At 40.6% G+C, this 14,623-nt stretch overlaps 1 protein-coding gene across 1 annotated transcript in view; it reads right to left on the reverse strand.

Moving 5' to 3' along the window:
- cactin overlaps positions 1–14,623 on the reverse strand; it is a 35,432-nt gene that overhangs the window by 16,154 nt on the left and 4,655 nt on the right. Inside the window, exons 2-4 of the mRNA XM_060906158.1 lie at positions 7,195–7,810; positions 3,640–3,735; positions 3,382–3,527 (exon numbers count right to left, since the gene is read on the reverse strand). Coding sequence (XP_060762141.1) covers positions 3,382–3,527; positions 3,640–3,735; positions 7,195–7,810 — 858 coding nt within the window. The remainder of the gene's footprint in view (positions 1–3,381; positions 3,528–3,639; positions 3,736–7,194; positions 7,811–14,623) is intronic.

A 14,623-nucleotide genomic window follows, 5' to 3' on the forward strand; every position in this document is an offset into this window, starting at 1 on the left:
ATTGGTAGGGACACGTCCATACCCAATTCTACACCTATGGTCTGTACAGCGGAACACCGTGTTGTTGTCTCTTCCCCATTCAGTGGATCCCCTGGCTGGATAACTGTTGCATGCTGGGAGGCCCCGCCTCTGACAGAGAGCCGCGTGAGACGACAGAAAACAGCATGGGGTTTTATTCAGTCAGTGGGTCAAACTAATACTCTGGCGACTTCCCTATGTAGATGTACAGCGCGTAAATGCCAAAATCACGGTAAAAAAAAAATTACCGAGTTCATTTACCGTACGATAAGTCGGTATATCGAATATCACGACAGGCCTAGTTAACACTAGAGAATTCATCAGTCAGCAAGCAAGCCCCGCTATCAACAGGGCAATGAACGTAGCATGTCACTTATTTCTCTGGGTGTAGTCTTGCCAAATGACGATTGAAGTTCAAGGTTGTCCCTATCGTCTCCTCGATAGTTCTTCTACATATGGAACACATAGCAGTGCATTTTTCCCACTGCACAAGAAGTCCATAGAAGCAAAGCGGACAATCCTAGGGGCATTCTCGTGCCATTAACGTTAGTTTATTCCTGAACATGATGTACGAACAGGTGAATGTGCATTCTCTTGCACGAAATTAGTATAAAAATTAATGCAGAAATAAATCTTTTATGCCAAATTATTATGGCATATTACAAAAAATAAAGAAAAAAAAAATAGAGTCCTCATCTCCAATTTATGAGTCCGAATACAGTTAACGCATGAGTCCAAGTCAAGTCACAAGTCCTTAAAATTAGGTCCTGGACTCGAGTACTACAAGTCTGTGCTCCACCACCACGGGAAGAAGTTCTGTCCTTGCGAAAGCTAATATATTAGTTGTCGAGTTTAACAGCTAAGTCGGGCATCATCAGAGTCGAGCCATGTTTCAGTCAAACACACAAAAGGAGGTTAATATTACTAATTACAACACAAAGACCATAGGTAGTATGGAGCAGGCATTGCTTACCACGGTAGTTAAATTTAAAAGGTTGACTCTTCATAAAAATTCCAGTCAGAAACGAAGGCTTAGTAGCTAACTGGCTTAGCCCGATTTGATGAGAGCAAGTGACCACCCCGTTTAGACCAGAAAGGCCTCCTAATACCAAAATCTCCAAGTTTTGTCCGTAGACCTCCGGATAACAGGGGTGATAGCGTTCCGGCGCCGCGCCGGATTTCCGGCGTACCGTGGCTGGGGGAAAAAAAAAAAAAATCTAGTTCGCCCATTGTCCTGTGTCATTCTGAGATGCACAGATAGACAGTAAAGGGAATTCGGAATTCCCTTTACTGTCTATCTGCGCATCTCAGAATGACACAGGACAATGGGCGAACTAGATTTTTTTTTTTTTCCCCCAGCCACGGTACGCCGGAAATCCGGCGCGGCGCCGGAACGCTATCACCCCTGGGATAAACGTTATTCAAGTTCATTGTTCCCAACTGATTACAGATAAGAGCTCGAGTATTTCACCCAAGTTGGATTAGGTGAAGTAGCAGATCCAAGATCAGTGTTTCCCACACATTGACGAGACTATGGCAGCCCGCCATAGTCTAATTTGGGCCGCCATAGTCTCAGTCCGCGCCCGCCCGCCCACACGCACGCATGGCGACACTGGCGCACCTGGTCTGACATTGCGTGCGTTGCCTATCTGAGACAGCGTGAGGAGACAACTCTGATTAGCTACATTCTGTCTGGTAAGTTTATACAACTTTATGTAGCCTTATGTAGACACGATTGAGAAGGTGACATTTAGGCTACGCTATTGTGCTTTATAGGCGTATGGAGAGCGCATTGATCAGACCCTCCAGGATTTCGTGATGTTGCCATTTGCAACTTCAACGCAAATTCAACCAATCTCCAAGAATTCAGGGCGGTGTTGCAATTATATCCAATCACCGCAACTTTCCCACAAATTTGACCAATCGTTGGCGTCGTCTTAAGGTGACGTCGACAAACTACCTTCCACCTTACTTCCTCCGTTCAAGAGAAGCAGCATGTGCGCAGTGTTGCCAGATTGGGCGGTTTCCTGCCCAATTGGGCGATTTTAAGTGCATTTTGGCGGGTTTTGAACATATTTTGGGCTGTAAAACGTCAGCAGTATCTGGCAACATATTTTTTTATTTAATACAAGAAATTAATGGATGCCGTTTTTGCCAAAATGGTATTTTATTTTCCATTGTTTAGGCAGCTTCAGCATCATACTGTGAGATTCTGTTCAAATTGTTTTTTTTTTCCTTCTATGAAGCCTGAGCCATTTATTTTATTAGTTTATAATTATTGTTTAATTTAGTCTTCAGGAGAGACTGCCTGCACACAGTACTAGTATTAATAGTTTTTTTTCTTACATGAAAGCTGAGGCATTTATATTATATTTTAAGGTAACTTCATGTTGTGCTGTGAGGTTCTCTGCACTTTAACTTTTGAACCAACAGGTGCATTTGGATAAGTAAAGCCTATTTTTCTGCATTTTTGTAGTCCTGGTAATCTTTTATATTGGTAAAGTTGTTTATAGGACCATTTCTCAGTGTCTGTTTTTTTAATCAATAGTTTTTCAGTAATAACTTAATATTTAACATATCACTCAATTTTAAACAACCCCCACGCACCCCTGCAATTCAACCGGACATGCCCCCCCATGGGCTGCCCCCATAGTCTCCAAAATTTCTGTGGGAAACACTGAAGATGGTTGCCATGTTGGCAAGAGGAATCCACATACAAAAGACACCAAAAATGCTGCCATGAGGTGATAAGTTGAGGCAAAATATAGAAGGCTAGCATGAAGAAAACCTCAAATTATATGTGACCACATATAATAGTAAAAGTAGAAAAAAAACAATTAATAGCACAGACTTTAACAAAGCACACAAAACACACCGTGGCAGCCATGAAAGGCGTCGCTGACCTCTCTAGAAATACTGAAACAACACTTCAAGACAATAGCCAGAAATGTATTTATAGGAATTTCAGCCAACAAAATGTTTATTTTGTTGCCTGAAATTCGTACAAATACAGTTAGAATCATTTACCATTACAGAAAGCAAGGCTGCTTCTGATAAGAAACTCAGGACACTTGGAGAGCTCAAAACCTGTCAGTCACTGAAGATTCGTTCGTCTGTTGTTTTTACTGGAGGGGGAAAAAACCCACAACAACAAGATTGTGCTCTACACTATAGATTACTGAGTGCAAACTCAATGTATTCAGATGTTAACTTGTTAAAACACGTGACAGATGGCAGGTCTGCCAGTGTATTCTGCGTATGTAATAAAGATCACTTCCGGCTTTAATCCGGTTAACTCCGGTGTTCAGCAGCACCTGGGCCAGGTCGGTTATAATGAGCTCATGTACTGCGTGCCTCTAGTACCTGAGCTTGGCCTGATGCAGATGAAAGTTGTCCTCTTGCTCTGCCCAGGTTTTAAAATGCTCAGCTTCCTTCTCTCGCTGCAGCATCTCCAACTCCTGCTCTCGCATGGCCTTCTCCCGTTCTCGCTCCAAACGTAACTGCTTCACCTACAAACACATCCCCAACCCCGTATCATAAACATTTAGTTTCTTAAAAGCTACAAATGAAAGCCTTGCATGCAACAGCTCGGACTCTACACATTCACGTTCTTGCATTTACCTTCTGCAGCTCCCTGCGATTCTCCTCCTGGATAAGTTTGTTTCTCTCCTTCAGCTCCTTTTCACTCAAGTGTCCTATTCCTTTCAACTGAAGAGCCTATAGAACAAAACACACACGATGAACAGGTTCAAACTGCAACAAGTAGTCAAAAACAATGCCAATGTTGACTCTGTAAAATCACAGACTTGTAATTATATTTCTATTTGCCAAACAATTAAAAAAAAAAAAAGTATTTACTCCCTTGTTCTTTCTCATGGTTTATTTTACAGAACTCCGAGTTAGATTTACTTATAAGCATTCAGAGTGCTGCTGAACGCTTGATTCTGATCAGTCAGAAGGCATTCTTGTTCGAATACATGATGGTTTCTATAGTAACAACTTGCACGGAGGACACAACACATAATTAACAGATTATATTTAAAAAAAAAAAATCTGTGTTCTGTTTATATTAAAGTCTTTGTTTACTTGCTTATTTTTTTTTCTTGGCCAGAGTTTCCAGTGTCAGTGATTTTTACCAGGCAGAGGTACAGTGGTGCTTGAAAGTTTGTGAACCCTTTGGAATTTTCTCCATAAATAGGACCTAAAACATCATCAAATTTTCACACAAGTCCTAAAAGTGGATAAAGAGAATCCAGTTAAACAAATGAGACAAAAATATTATACTTGGTCGTTTATTTATTGAGGAAAATGATCCAATATTACATATCGGTGAGTGGCAAAAGTATGTGAACCTCTAGAATTAGCAGTTAATTTGAATGTGAAATTAAAGTCAGGTGTTTGTCATCCCACTGATTGAAATCAGGTGAGAGTGGACACCCTGTTTTATTTAAAGAACAGGGATCTATCAAAGTCTAATCTTCACAACATGTTTATGGAAGTGTATCATGGCACAAGCAAAGGAGATTTCTGAGGACCTCAGAAAAAGCGTTGTTGATGCTCATCAGGCTGGAAAAGGTTACAAAACCATCTCTAAAGAGTTTGGACTCCATCAATCCACAGTCAGACAGATTGTGTACAAATGGAGGAAATTCAAGACCATTGTTACCCTCCCCGGGAGTGGTCAACCAACAAAGATCACTCCAAGAGCAAGGCGTGTGATAGTCGGCAAGGTCACAAAGGACCCCAGAGTCCTAAGCAACTGAAGGCCTCTCTCACATTGGCTAATGTTCATGAGTCCACCATCAGGAGAACACTGAACAACAATCATGTGCATGGCAAGGTTGCAAGCAGAAAGCCACTGCTCTCAAAAAAGAACATTGCTGCTCATCTGCAGTTTGCTAAAGATCATGTGGACAAGCCAGAAGGCTACTGGAAAAATGTTTTGTGGACGGATGAGACCAAAATAGAACTTTTTGGTTTAAATGAGAAGCGTTATGTTTGGAGAAAGGAAAACACTGCATTCAAGCATAAGAACCTTATCCCATCTGTGAAACATGGTGGTGGTAGTATCATGGTTTGGGCCTGTTTTGCTGCATCTGGGCCAGGACGGCTTGCCATCATTGATGGAACAATGAATTCTGAATTATACCAGCGAATTCTAAAGGAAAATGTCAGGACATCTGTCCATGAACTGAATCTCAAGAGAAGGTGGGTCATGCAGCAAGACAACGACCCTAAGCACAGTCATTCTACCAAAGAATGGTTAAAGAAGAATAAAGTTAAATGTTTTGGAATGGCCAAGTCAAAGTCCTGACCTTAATCCAATCGAAATGTTGTGGAAGGACCTGAAGTGAGCAGTTCATGTCAGGAAACCTACCAACATCCCAGAGTTGAAGCTGTTCTGTATGGCGGAATGGACTAAAATTCCTCCAAGCCAGTATGCAGGACTGATCAACAGTTACCAGAAGCGTTTAGGTGCAATTATTGCTGCACAAGGGGGTCACACCAGATACTGAAAGCAAAGGTTCACATACTTTTGCCACTCACAGATATGTATTGCCGCTTTTCCACTACAAACGCGGCTGAGCCGTGCCGTGCCGAGTCGAGCTGAGTCGAGCTGAGCGGGGCTGTTGGAGTTGCATTTCGACTACAACCGCGCTGAACCGTGCTGGCTGGAAGTGGGTGGACACATTGGGTGGAGTTAGCGAAAGTGGGTGGACGTCATGTGATGCCGTTAAGCAGCGCAAACAGTGACATCAGTGACAGTGGCGGAACAAGTCAGAGCCGGGCCGGGGGCGGGGCAAATGACCGGACCCTTTATTAAAGCTTATCATAACATCATTTTAGGCTACAAAATGTCCGCAACTGCGGTGTTTACCAATTTCAACACTACCGGGTGCAACTATGTTATTTAGTACATCAAGTCCTTCAAACGAACATGTAACTCAGAAACAAAAAACATTAGGATACTGTACATGGCTCATAATAAAACATCAATAGCCTATACTGCGCACATTATTTGAAGGGCATACGAATGAGCGCTCAGAGGTTGCAGCAGTGACAGGAAGAATCAGAAATAAAAGGAGGGCGGTGCAAACCTCACTGAATGCACTGTGTTTACCAATTTCAACACTACGGGGTGCATAAGTCCTTCAAACGAGCATGTAACTCAGAAACAAAAAAACATTCGGCTACATACTGTACATGGCTCATAATAAAACATCAATAGCCTACTGCGCGCATTATTTGAAGGGCATACGGCGAGCCTTGCGCTCCGCGAACTCGTGCACGATGCTCTGTATGTCACTGATTCAGTGAGCTTTTAAGCGGTAGTCTCACGACCCGAATAGTAAACAATAAACATGGAGGACATGGAGTCGTTAGTGTTGCTGGTCTTGGTGCTGTGGCTTGACAACGCGGACAGATACTGGCAAGAGCGTATAGATGAGGCGAGGCGCATAAGGCTTCAGAAATTCTCGTAATTCGTAATTATTCTTCTTCCGGGTTTGCGGTGTTTACAGATCCCAGCGCGCTCGCGGGGCGTGTGTGGGCATGTGAGGACACGCCTCCTCACCAATCAGTGCACAGGGGAGTGTCTGCTCACGCCCCTAGCCTCAGTCAGCACGGTTTGGCTCGCTTCAGCCCTACTCCAAAACGGTGCGAGTTTTAGGGGCTAAGCAGGGCTGAAACGAGCTGAGTCGTGCTGGTTTTTGGTAGTCGAAACGCGAGCCGTGTCGGGCTGAAGTGAGCTGAAGCGAGCTGAAGTGAGCTGAAAAAGGGTAGTGGAAAAGGGCCATATTATTGTAATTATTTTCCTCAATAAATAAATAACCAAGTATAATACTTTGTTGTCTCGTTTGTTTAACTGGGTTCTCTTTATCTACTTTTAGGACTTTTGTGAACATCTGATCATGTTTTAGGTCATATTTATGCAGAAATATAGAAAACTCTAAAGGGTTCTCAAAGTTTCAAGCACCACTGTAAATAACTTGTTTCAAGGATGCTCCACAACATTAATTGTTATTATAAATGGATTTTTAAAAAAAGTACTACTTGTATTATATATCATGAATAAAATCTGCTGTAGAACATGAAGAATAAAACACTGAATAATTTATCATTCATCATAATAGTTTAATATCCTGTCATTATCTGACATTGAAGAGATCCTTTTACCTTCTGCCATTTGAAAGTGCCCAGCAGGTTATTGTCTCCGAATGGGTTGTCTGCATTAGTGTAGCCCATGTACTCTTCACTCCAGCCCATTTTCTCACGCTTCTTCCTCTCTTTGGCTTCCTTCTTAGCCAGCCGACGAGCTCTCTTCTCTTCTGGAGTCTCCAAAGCCTTCATCAGCTCCTTCTGCTTCTTCTGCTCCTCCTTGACTGACCGAGCAGCTTGTCCTTCTTTTCTGTCACCCTGGTCAGAAGCAGAAGACCTGAAGGACTCTGACGAACCCGAGCGTGACCTCCTCCTCTGCTGTCTCTCCCTGCTATCATCACAATCATTCCTCCTCCTGTTCCAGTCCCTGTCCTCACTCCTCCTTTCCCTTCCTCTGCTTCTCTTCCTGTTTTCATCTCGTTCCCAATGTCGCTCTCTGATGGGGCTCCTGCGCTCGCCGCTCCTCCGTCTCCTCCTCCTGTCTCTATCACTTCTGTCCCTGTCCCTCACACGCTCTCTCTCCATGCTAGAGCGTGTGCTGGAACAAGATGAACTTCTGCTCTGCTTGTGTTCTCCTTTCTCCTTCCTTTGACTCTTCTTGTGTCGCTTTTTACTTCGGTCATCAAATGGTGAGCTAAACAGACAGATAAGAGTAATACTAATTAACAGCCATAATGAAATTGACTAAAACTGAAGCTTAAATTATTTTCACCAGTTGGCCATGAAATGCGTTGTTCCTGGCATTATTTCTTTAGTCTCACGCTAGAACTATAAACCTAATGTTGCTGAAATTTATACTACTTCTTGTTGTTCTGGATATTGGTGAACACATGAGGACTGTGCTTGCAAAGTGGTTCCTTAGGTGTCTTTGAACATACCTTTATGCCACACAAATGTGGCCACTAGGGGGCAGAAAATAAAACTGCTCACTACTTTTGAGCTCTACATCCCCCATTACACATGATTAGGTATTAAAGGCAAACAGATTAAGATTTTTCAGATTTTCTCAACAAACAAAACAAAGGCAAGTGAAACTGCATGACGTTCACTTTCAAACTATACATTCCTAATAATGTCCAGGCCAGAAGACCAAAACTTCAGCTTTGGCTAAAATTCAAAAGAGACAACAGTGCAGCATCCCATATTTTTAGTTATAGAATATACGCAGTTATATAAATAAAAGGATAAGAGATGTGCTATTGTAGGAAAATATTCAATGACGAGACGATGTGATGAGGCACTACACGAAGTGGAGTTACTGTGAACAGCATGTCCCCAAGCCATGTGATACATTTTCTCTTTATTGTTAGATAAAATGGTGTGGAATGTCCGCAAGAAAAAGTAGGTCCTGTTATCACTTAGCTTATAACAAACAATTGTTCCCTCACTTGCCTCTTCTCTCTCATTCTTTTCAGAACAAACACAGCTTGTCATCCTACCAAGAAAGCATAAAGTCTGTTGAAGAGTCTGCCGAGGTGGAAAACGTACTGACTGTTATTGGAGACTCCTTCCATGCTGATTGAGAGAAACAGTTTTCAAGTATTATTATCTCATTTCTTGTGGGCTACATTAGTGTTGTACCAACAATGAAAAAATGAAAGAAGCTCATCACAGGAACACTGTGCATGAGACAGGAATATCACAGTCCATCACAGGGTCAGGGGTATATTGTAACGTCCATCCATTATCCATCCACTATTTATCAGATCCAAGTCATGGGGCAGCAGTCAAAGCAGAGCTGCCCAGACCTCCCTCTCTTTCTCCCCAACCATCTCCTCCAGCACTTCCAGGGGATCCCAAGGTATTCCCAAGCCAACTGAGAGATATAAATCACCCCAATGTGTCCTAGTTCTGCCCCAGGGTCATGTAGAACATCCCTGAAGAGGGAGGTATCCTTCACAGATGCCTGAACCACATCAACGAGCTCCTATACTATTGCTACTGTAAATATTTTTTTTCCTAAATAATCTGAACAACAATGGTTCCATCTGGATAGCTAAGTTACTTGAAAAAGGCATAGTGTTTTATTTGATAAATTATATCACCAAAATGTATAACTGATACACCATATGTCCAACTGACTCACCAAAACCATGGTGTTTCTAATATATATATATTTTTTTACATCTTAGGATTGTGCAACAGCCCTGTGATGACCTGGCGACTTGTCCAGGGTGTACCCCGCCTTTCGCCCATAGTCAGCTGGGATAGGCTCCAGCTTGCCTGCGACCCTGTAGAAGGATAAAGCGGCTAGAGATAATGAGATGAGATGAGGATTGTGCAATACAATTAACACTTTAGTTTTATTATTATTATTCTGCCAGATTTTTGGACTATTTCTTCTCCCACAGTTTTCAAGAGAAACCCCAAACCAACTTTAAACCAACTGGTCTGATCGGGAATGATGTGCTTGTATTCAGCTTTTGGATCAACGTACCCGTTCTCTCATTTTTCTTCTTTTTTTTTTTTAAATAGAAAATGAATGGGGCTCACGAATAGAATGGTCCTGCTCAGACACGAGTCATCAGAGACGCATGGTGGTGCAAGTGGTTAGCACAGGTCGCCTCACAGCAAGAAGGTTCTGCGTTCAAGCCCAGCGGCTGGCAGGGGCCTTTCTGTGTGTGGTTTGCATGTTCTCTCCGTGTCTGCGTGGATTTCCTCCGGGTGCTCCGGTTTCCCCCACAGTTCAAAGACATGAGGTTAAGTTAATATGGGAAGGCCTTGGGCTGAGGTGTCCTTGAGTGAGCCATCTAACTCCCAACTGCTCCACGGGCGCTGTTAGCATAGCTGCCCACTGCTCTAGGTATGTGTGCGCGCATGTGTGTGTTCACTGCTTCAGATGTGTTAAATGCAGAGAGGAATTTCACAAACGTATGACGAATAAAGTTGTTGTTCATCTTCAAACTTCATGCGATACCTCCTCAGGCCAATTCCCCTGACACATACATGCAATTGGTTATGACCCACACTCATTTCCTTTCTTCTCACTGATCCCTTTCCCCCCAATTCACTTCTATTCATTTTTGGCCCCACTGAAAATGAATGGCATTTTGGGAAGAAAAACTTTCACGCTTCAATTTTTTTTTTTTGAACCGAGTGGCCAAACTTCATGAAACTTCACATGATGCCTCAGGCCAAGTCCATCCCCACATATCCATCCCCACATCTGACACCTGCACTCATCTTTTCCTTGGTTTTCACACATCCCTTCCCTCCCCCATTGACTTCCATTCATTTTTGGATATGATATTTTGGATTTAAACAAATGGAATCTGCTCAGAAATACTTCACCACACATCCACCAAACTTCATATGGCGCCTCATGCCAACTCACCCATCACACACAGAGACACACAGCTGCCATAGCGCAAGCCTTCACATTCTCCACTAGAATGCACTTTTTTAGTTGGCTTTGTGATTGACAATTTGCCAGACTTCATGTTCATGTAACAAAACTTTTTTTTTGCAAGTTTTTTGCTCTTTCTACAGTTTACAATATACAGATGAAGATATGCATTTCTACAGGTTTTTATGACACAAAAAGCAGTCAAAACTAGAGCGGCGGCTACAATTAATTATCGACAATCCATAATTATCCACACCTTTTCAGATTTACCAACAAAAAAAACTATTTTACAAAGGTGAGTTTCAGTTACAACAGTTATTATTGGTTAATCAATCAATCGGAAGATCCCCCTTGCCCTTTGATCTTGTCGTCTGATCACACAGCTCATTACCTGAGATGGAATTTTTTTTTTTTAGCACAATCAGCAATTTGAGGAAACCCCAGACGTCATCATCACAGGTAAGCATGGTAGAAAGATTATGGACATGTTTTTACTGATCAAATTCACTGATATTTCATGATCTTGTCGAAACCTACTTGGTTTCTTACTCTTTCATTTGACAGTCGCCATTTTGTATCTAAACGCGCGTTTGAGAAGTCACGTGATGTGTCAATAATCGTGAGCACTTTCACCGATGTCCACCATTATCGACACTCTGTGGAATTAAGTGACATTTACATCTGTTATGGATCGATATTTGTGCAATATTGTTGAAGTAGATGAAGTACTTAAAAAAAATAAATAAAAAAAAGTGCTGTGATTTATAATAGTGTTTTTTCTGATCCATAACAGAATGGAATGTTTAGAGTATTTGGAATCCTATTGCAATAAATAGAATTAGACCAGAATTAAATCCTTAGCATATTTAAAAAAAATTTTAAAATACATGCTTGAAATATTCAGATTTTTCTTTTCCATTCAGAAAATATTTTTTGCAGTTTGTTGTAGATATCTACCACATAATTACAGTATCAGTAGGCATTTTATATTTTTAGATGTAAAAACAAAAAAGTTTTGGGTCGCATGCCGTTCCTCGAACTTTGACCTGGATTTTCATGTGGTTACAATCTCAATTGCCTGTTGACAATTATCGGTATACTAAAAAACTAGAAATTAATACAAACAACCAATGATTAACAAAATGTGATCTACGAAAATACTTAAAATAGTTAGAAAATGGAACAAAAAGATATGACACAGGTTAAACATTATCGGTTAATTTTTTTTCCCGATTTAAAGTGTTTATTCGAACAGGAAGGTGAAATGGCGGCTGTAGATTTTTTTTTTTACTTTTTTAAACACAAGGATACATACAACGACAAACTCTCTACAATAATTTTAACAAATCTATTAAAAACCAAAATCCCACCTCCTCTAATGAGTGGATTAAAGATATGCAAGACAAATAAAATAAATAAATAAATAAATAAATAAATAAATAAATAAAACAAAAGAAAACAAATATAACAAGGGGTTAGTACAACTGATCTGACAATATACTGTGAGTATAAGTTCTTAGCCTGGGCGTTGTTAATTTTCTTCAGACATTTGTGAAATAAAGATAAGTACAGACCATAATGGAGAGCACTTTCTAAATCGACATGTATATAATATTTTGTAACTATAATAAGATTATTCACTAGAAACTCAATGTTCTTATTTTTCAGAATCACACCCATCTGAATATTTTGGAAGGAAAAGAAATCTATGCTTATGGATTTGGAAGATATCCAATTGTGAAGGGATTTCCATAAGTTCAGAACTACCTCGCAAGCATAAAACAGGTGTTCTGTCGTTTCTATGTTTGTGGTACAAATATAGTCATTTTCTACTTCTAACTGAAATCTTTTTTTTTTAATAAATTAATTGGCGGGATATCGCTAATTGTTTTAAAATGTATTTCTTTATATTTGGGGGGGATTGGAAATTAAGAAACTTGTTCTGATAGTTGAAATTTTAGATTTATCATAATTTTGAAGACCAAGTGTGCTCCTTGTTATACCTGAAAATAGAGCGTTAACTAAATATTTTCCTCAAAAACTTATTGTTGCACTTTTTGTTCACCAGGTACACATCATCAGTTTTAATATTGCGTAATATCTGTGTCGGTATGTTTAATATTATTTTTTTATTGATTGAATAAGGGCTATTGGAATGTTCTGTGTCACTTTCTTATACAGTGGTATGCAAAAGTTTGGGCACCCCTGGTCAAAATTGCTGTTACTGTGAACAGTTCAGCAAGTTGAAGATGAAATGATCTCCAAAAGGCATAAAGTTAAAGATGACTCATTCCCTTTATATTTTAAGCAAAAACATTTTTTATTTTCATCTTTTACATTTTCAAAATGACAAAAAAGGAAAAGGGCCCAAAGCAAAAGTTTGGGCACCCTGCATGGTTAGTACCTAGCAACACCCCCTTTGGCAAGTATAACAGCTTGTAAACACTTCTTGTAGCCAGCTAATAATCTTTCAGTTCTTACCTGGGGGATTTTCACACATTCATCCTTGCTAAAGGCTTCCAGTTCTACAAGTTTCTTGGGCTGTCTTGCATGCACTGCTCTTTTGAGATCTATCCACAGATTTTCAATGATGTTTAGGTCAGGGGACTGTGAGGGCCAGGGCAAAACCTTCAGCTTGTGCCTCTTGAGGTTTTCCATTGTAGAGTTTGAGGTGTGTTTTGGATCATCGTCTTACTGTAGGACCCATCTTCTTTTTAACTTCAACTTTTTTTTTTTACAGATGGTGTGATGTTTGCTTCCAGAATTTGCTGGTATTTAGTCGAATCCATGCTTCCCTCGACCAATGAAATGTGCCCTGTGCCACTGGCTGCAACACAACCCCAAAACATGATCGATCCACACCCATGCTTCAGAGTTGGAGAGGTGTTCTTTTCCTGGAATTTGGCACCCTTTTTTCTCCAAACATACCTTTGCACATTGTGGCCAAAAAGTTCTATTTTGATTTCATCAGTCCACAGGACTTGTTTCCAAAATGCATCAGGCTTATTTAGATGTTCATTTGCAAACTTCAGACGCTGAATTTTGTGGCTAGGACGCAGGAAAGGTTTTCTTCTGATGACTCATCCATGAAGGTCATATTTGTTTAGGTGTCACTGCATAGTAGAACAGTGCACCACCACTCCAGGGTCTGCTAAATCTTTCTGAAGGGCTTTTGCAGTCAACCAGGGGTTTTTATTTGCCTTTCTAGTAAACTTTAGGACTGCAGTTGTCGTGAACGGTTTTGCGCTCGGGTTTCCGTCAGTGGGGGGTTTATAGCATCAACGAAGCTGACTTTATGTTAGGACTGTTAATGTTATAGTCATGTTGTCTGTTGTTGCCCAAATGAGGATGAGTTCCTTTTTGAGTCTGGTTCCTCTCGAGATTTCTTCCTCATGTCGTCTGAGGGAGTTTTTCCTTGCCACCGTTGCCACAGGCTTGCTCATTGGGGACAGATTAGGGATAAAATTAGCTCATGTTTTAAGTCGTTCAAATTCTGTAAAGCTGCTTTGCGACAATATTTATTGTTAAAAGTGCTATACAAATAAACTTGACAATCCAACGAGCAGTTCTTTCAGAAAGTTTTCTTCATCTTCCAGACCTCACCTTGATCTCCACTGTTTCTGTTAACTGCCATTTCTTAATAACATTACAACCTGAGGAAACGGCTACCTGAAAACACTTTACTACGTTCTTGTAGCCTTCTCCTGCTTTGTGAGCATCAATTATTTTATTATTCAGAATGCGAGGGAGTTGCTTAGAGGAGCCCATGGCTGTTGATTTTAGGGACAAGTCTGAGGAGTCAGAGAATTTATACAGCTTTGAAATCTGCATCATCTGACCTTTCCTAACGAAGAATTTGAACAAGCCACAGCTCAATAAGCTAATTAAGGTCTGGAACCTTTGTAAAAAAGTTACCTCAGCAGGGGCTTCCAAGTTTGGGAGAGTAGCAGGGTACAAATAATTTACAGCAGGGTGCAAAATGGTAAAATGTCTGCCAGCGGCAGACATAATCCACGCAAAGCGTGCAGGGATTATATTATATATATATATATATATATATATATATATATATATATATATATATATATATATAAAAGAGAG

This window comes from Neoarius graeffei, chromosome 23 (genome assembly GCF_027579695.1).
Source record: "Neoarius graeffei isolate fNeoGra1 chromosome 23, fNeoGra1.pri, whole genome shotgun sequence".
NCBI lineage: Eukaryota > Metazoa > Chordata > Actinopteri > Siluriformes > Ariidae > Neoarius > Neoarius graeffei.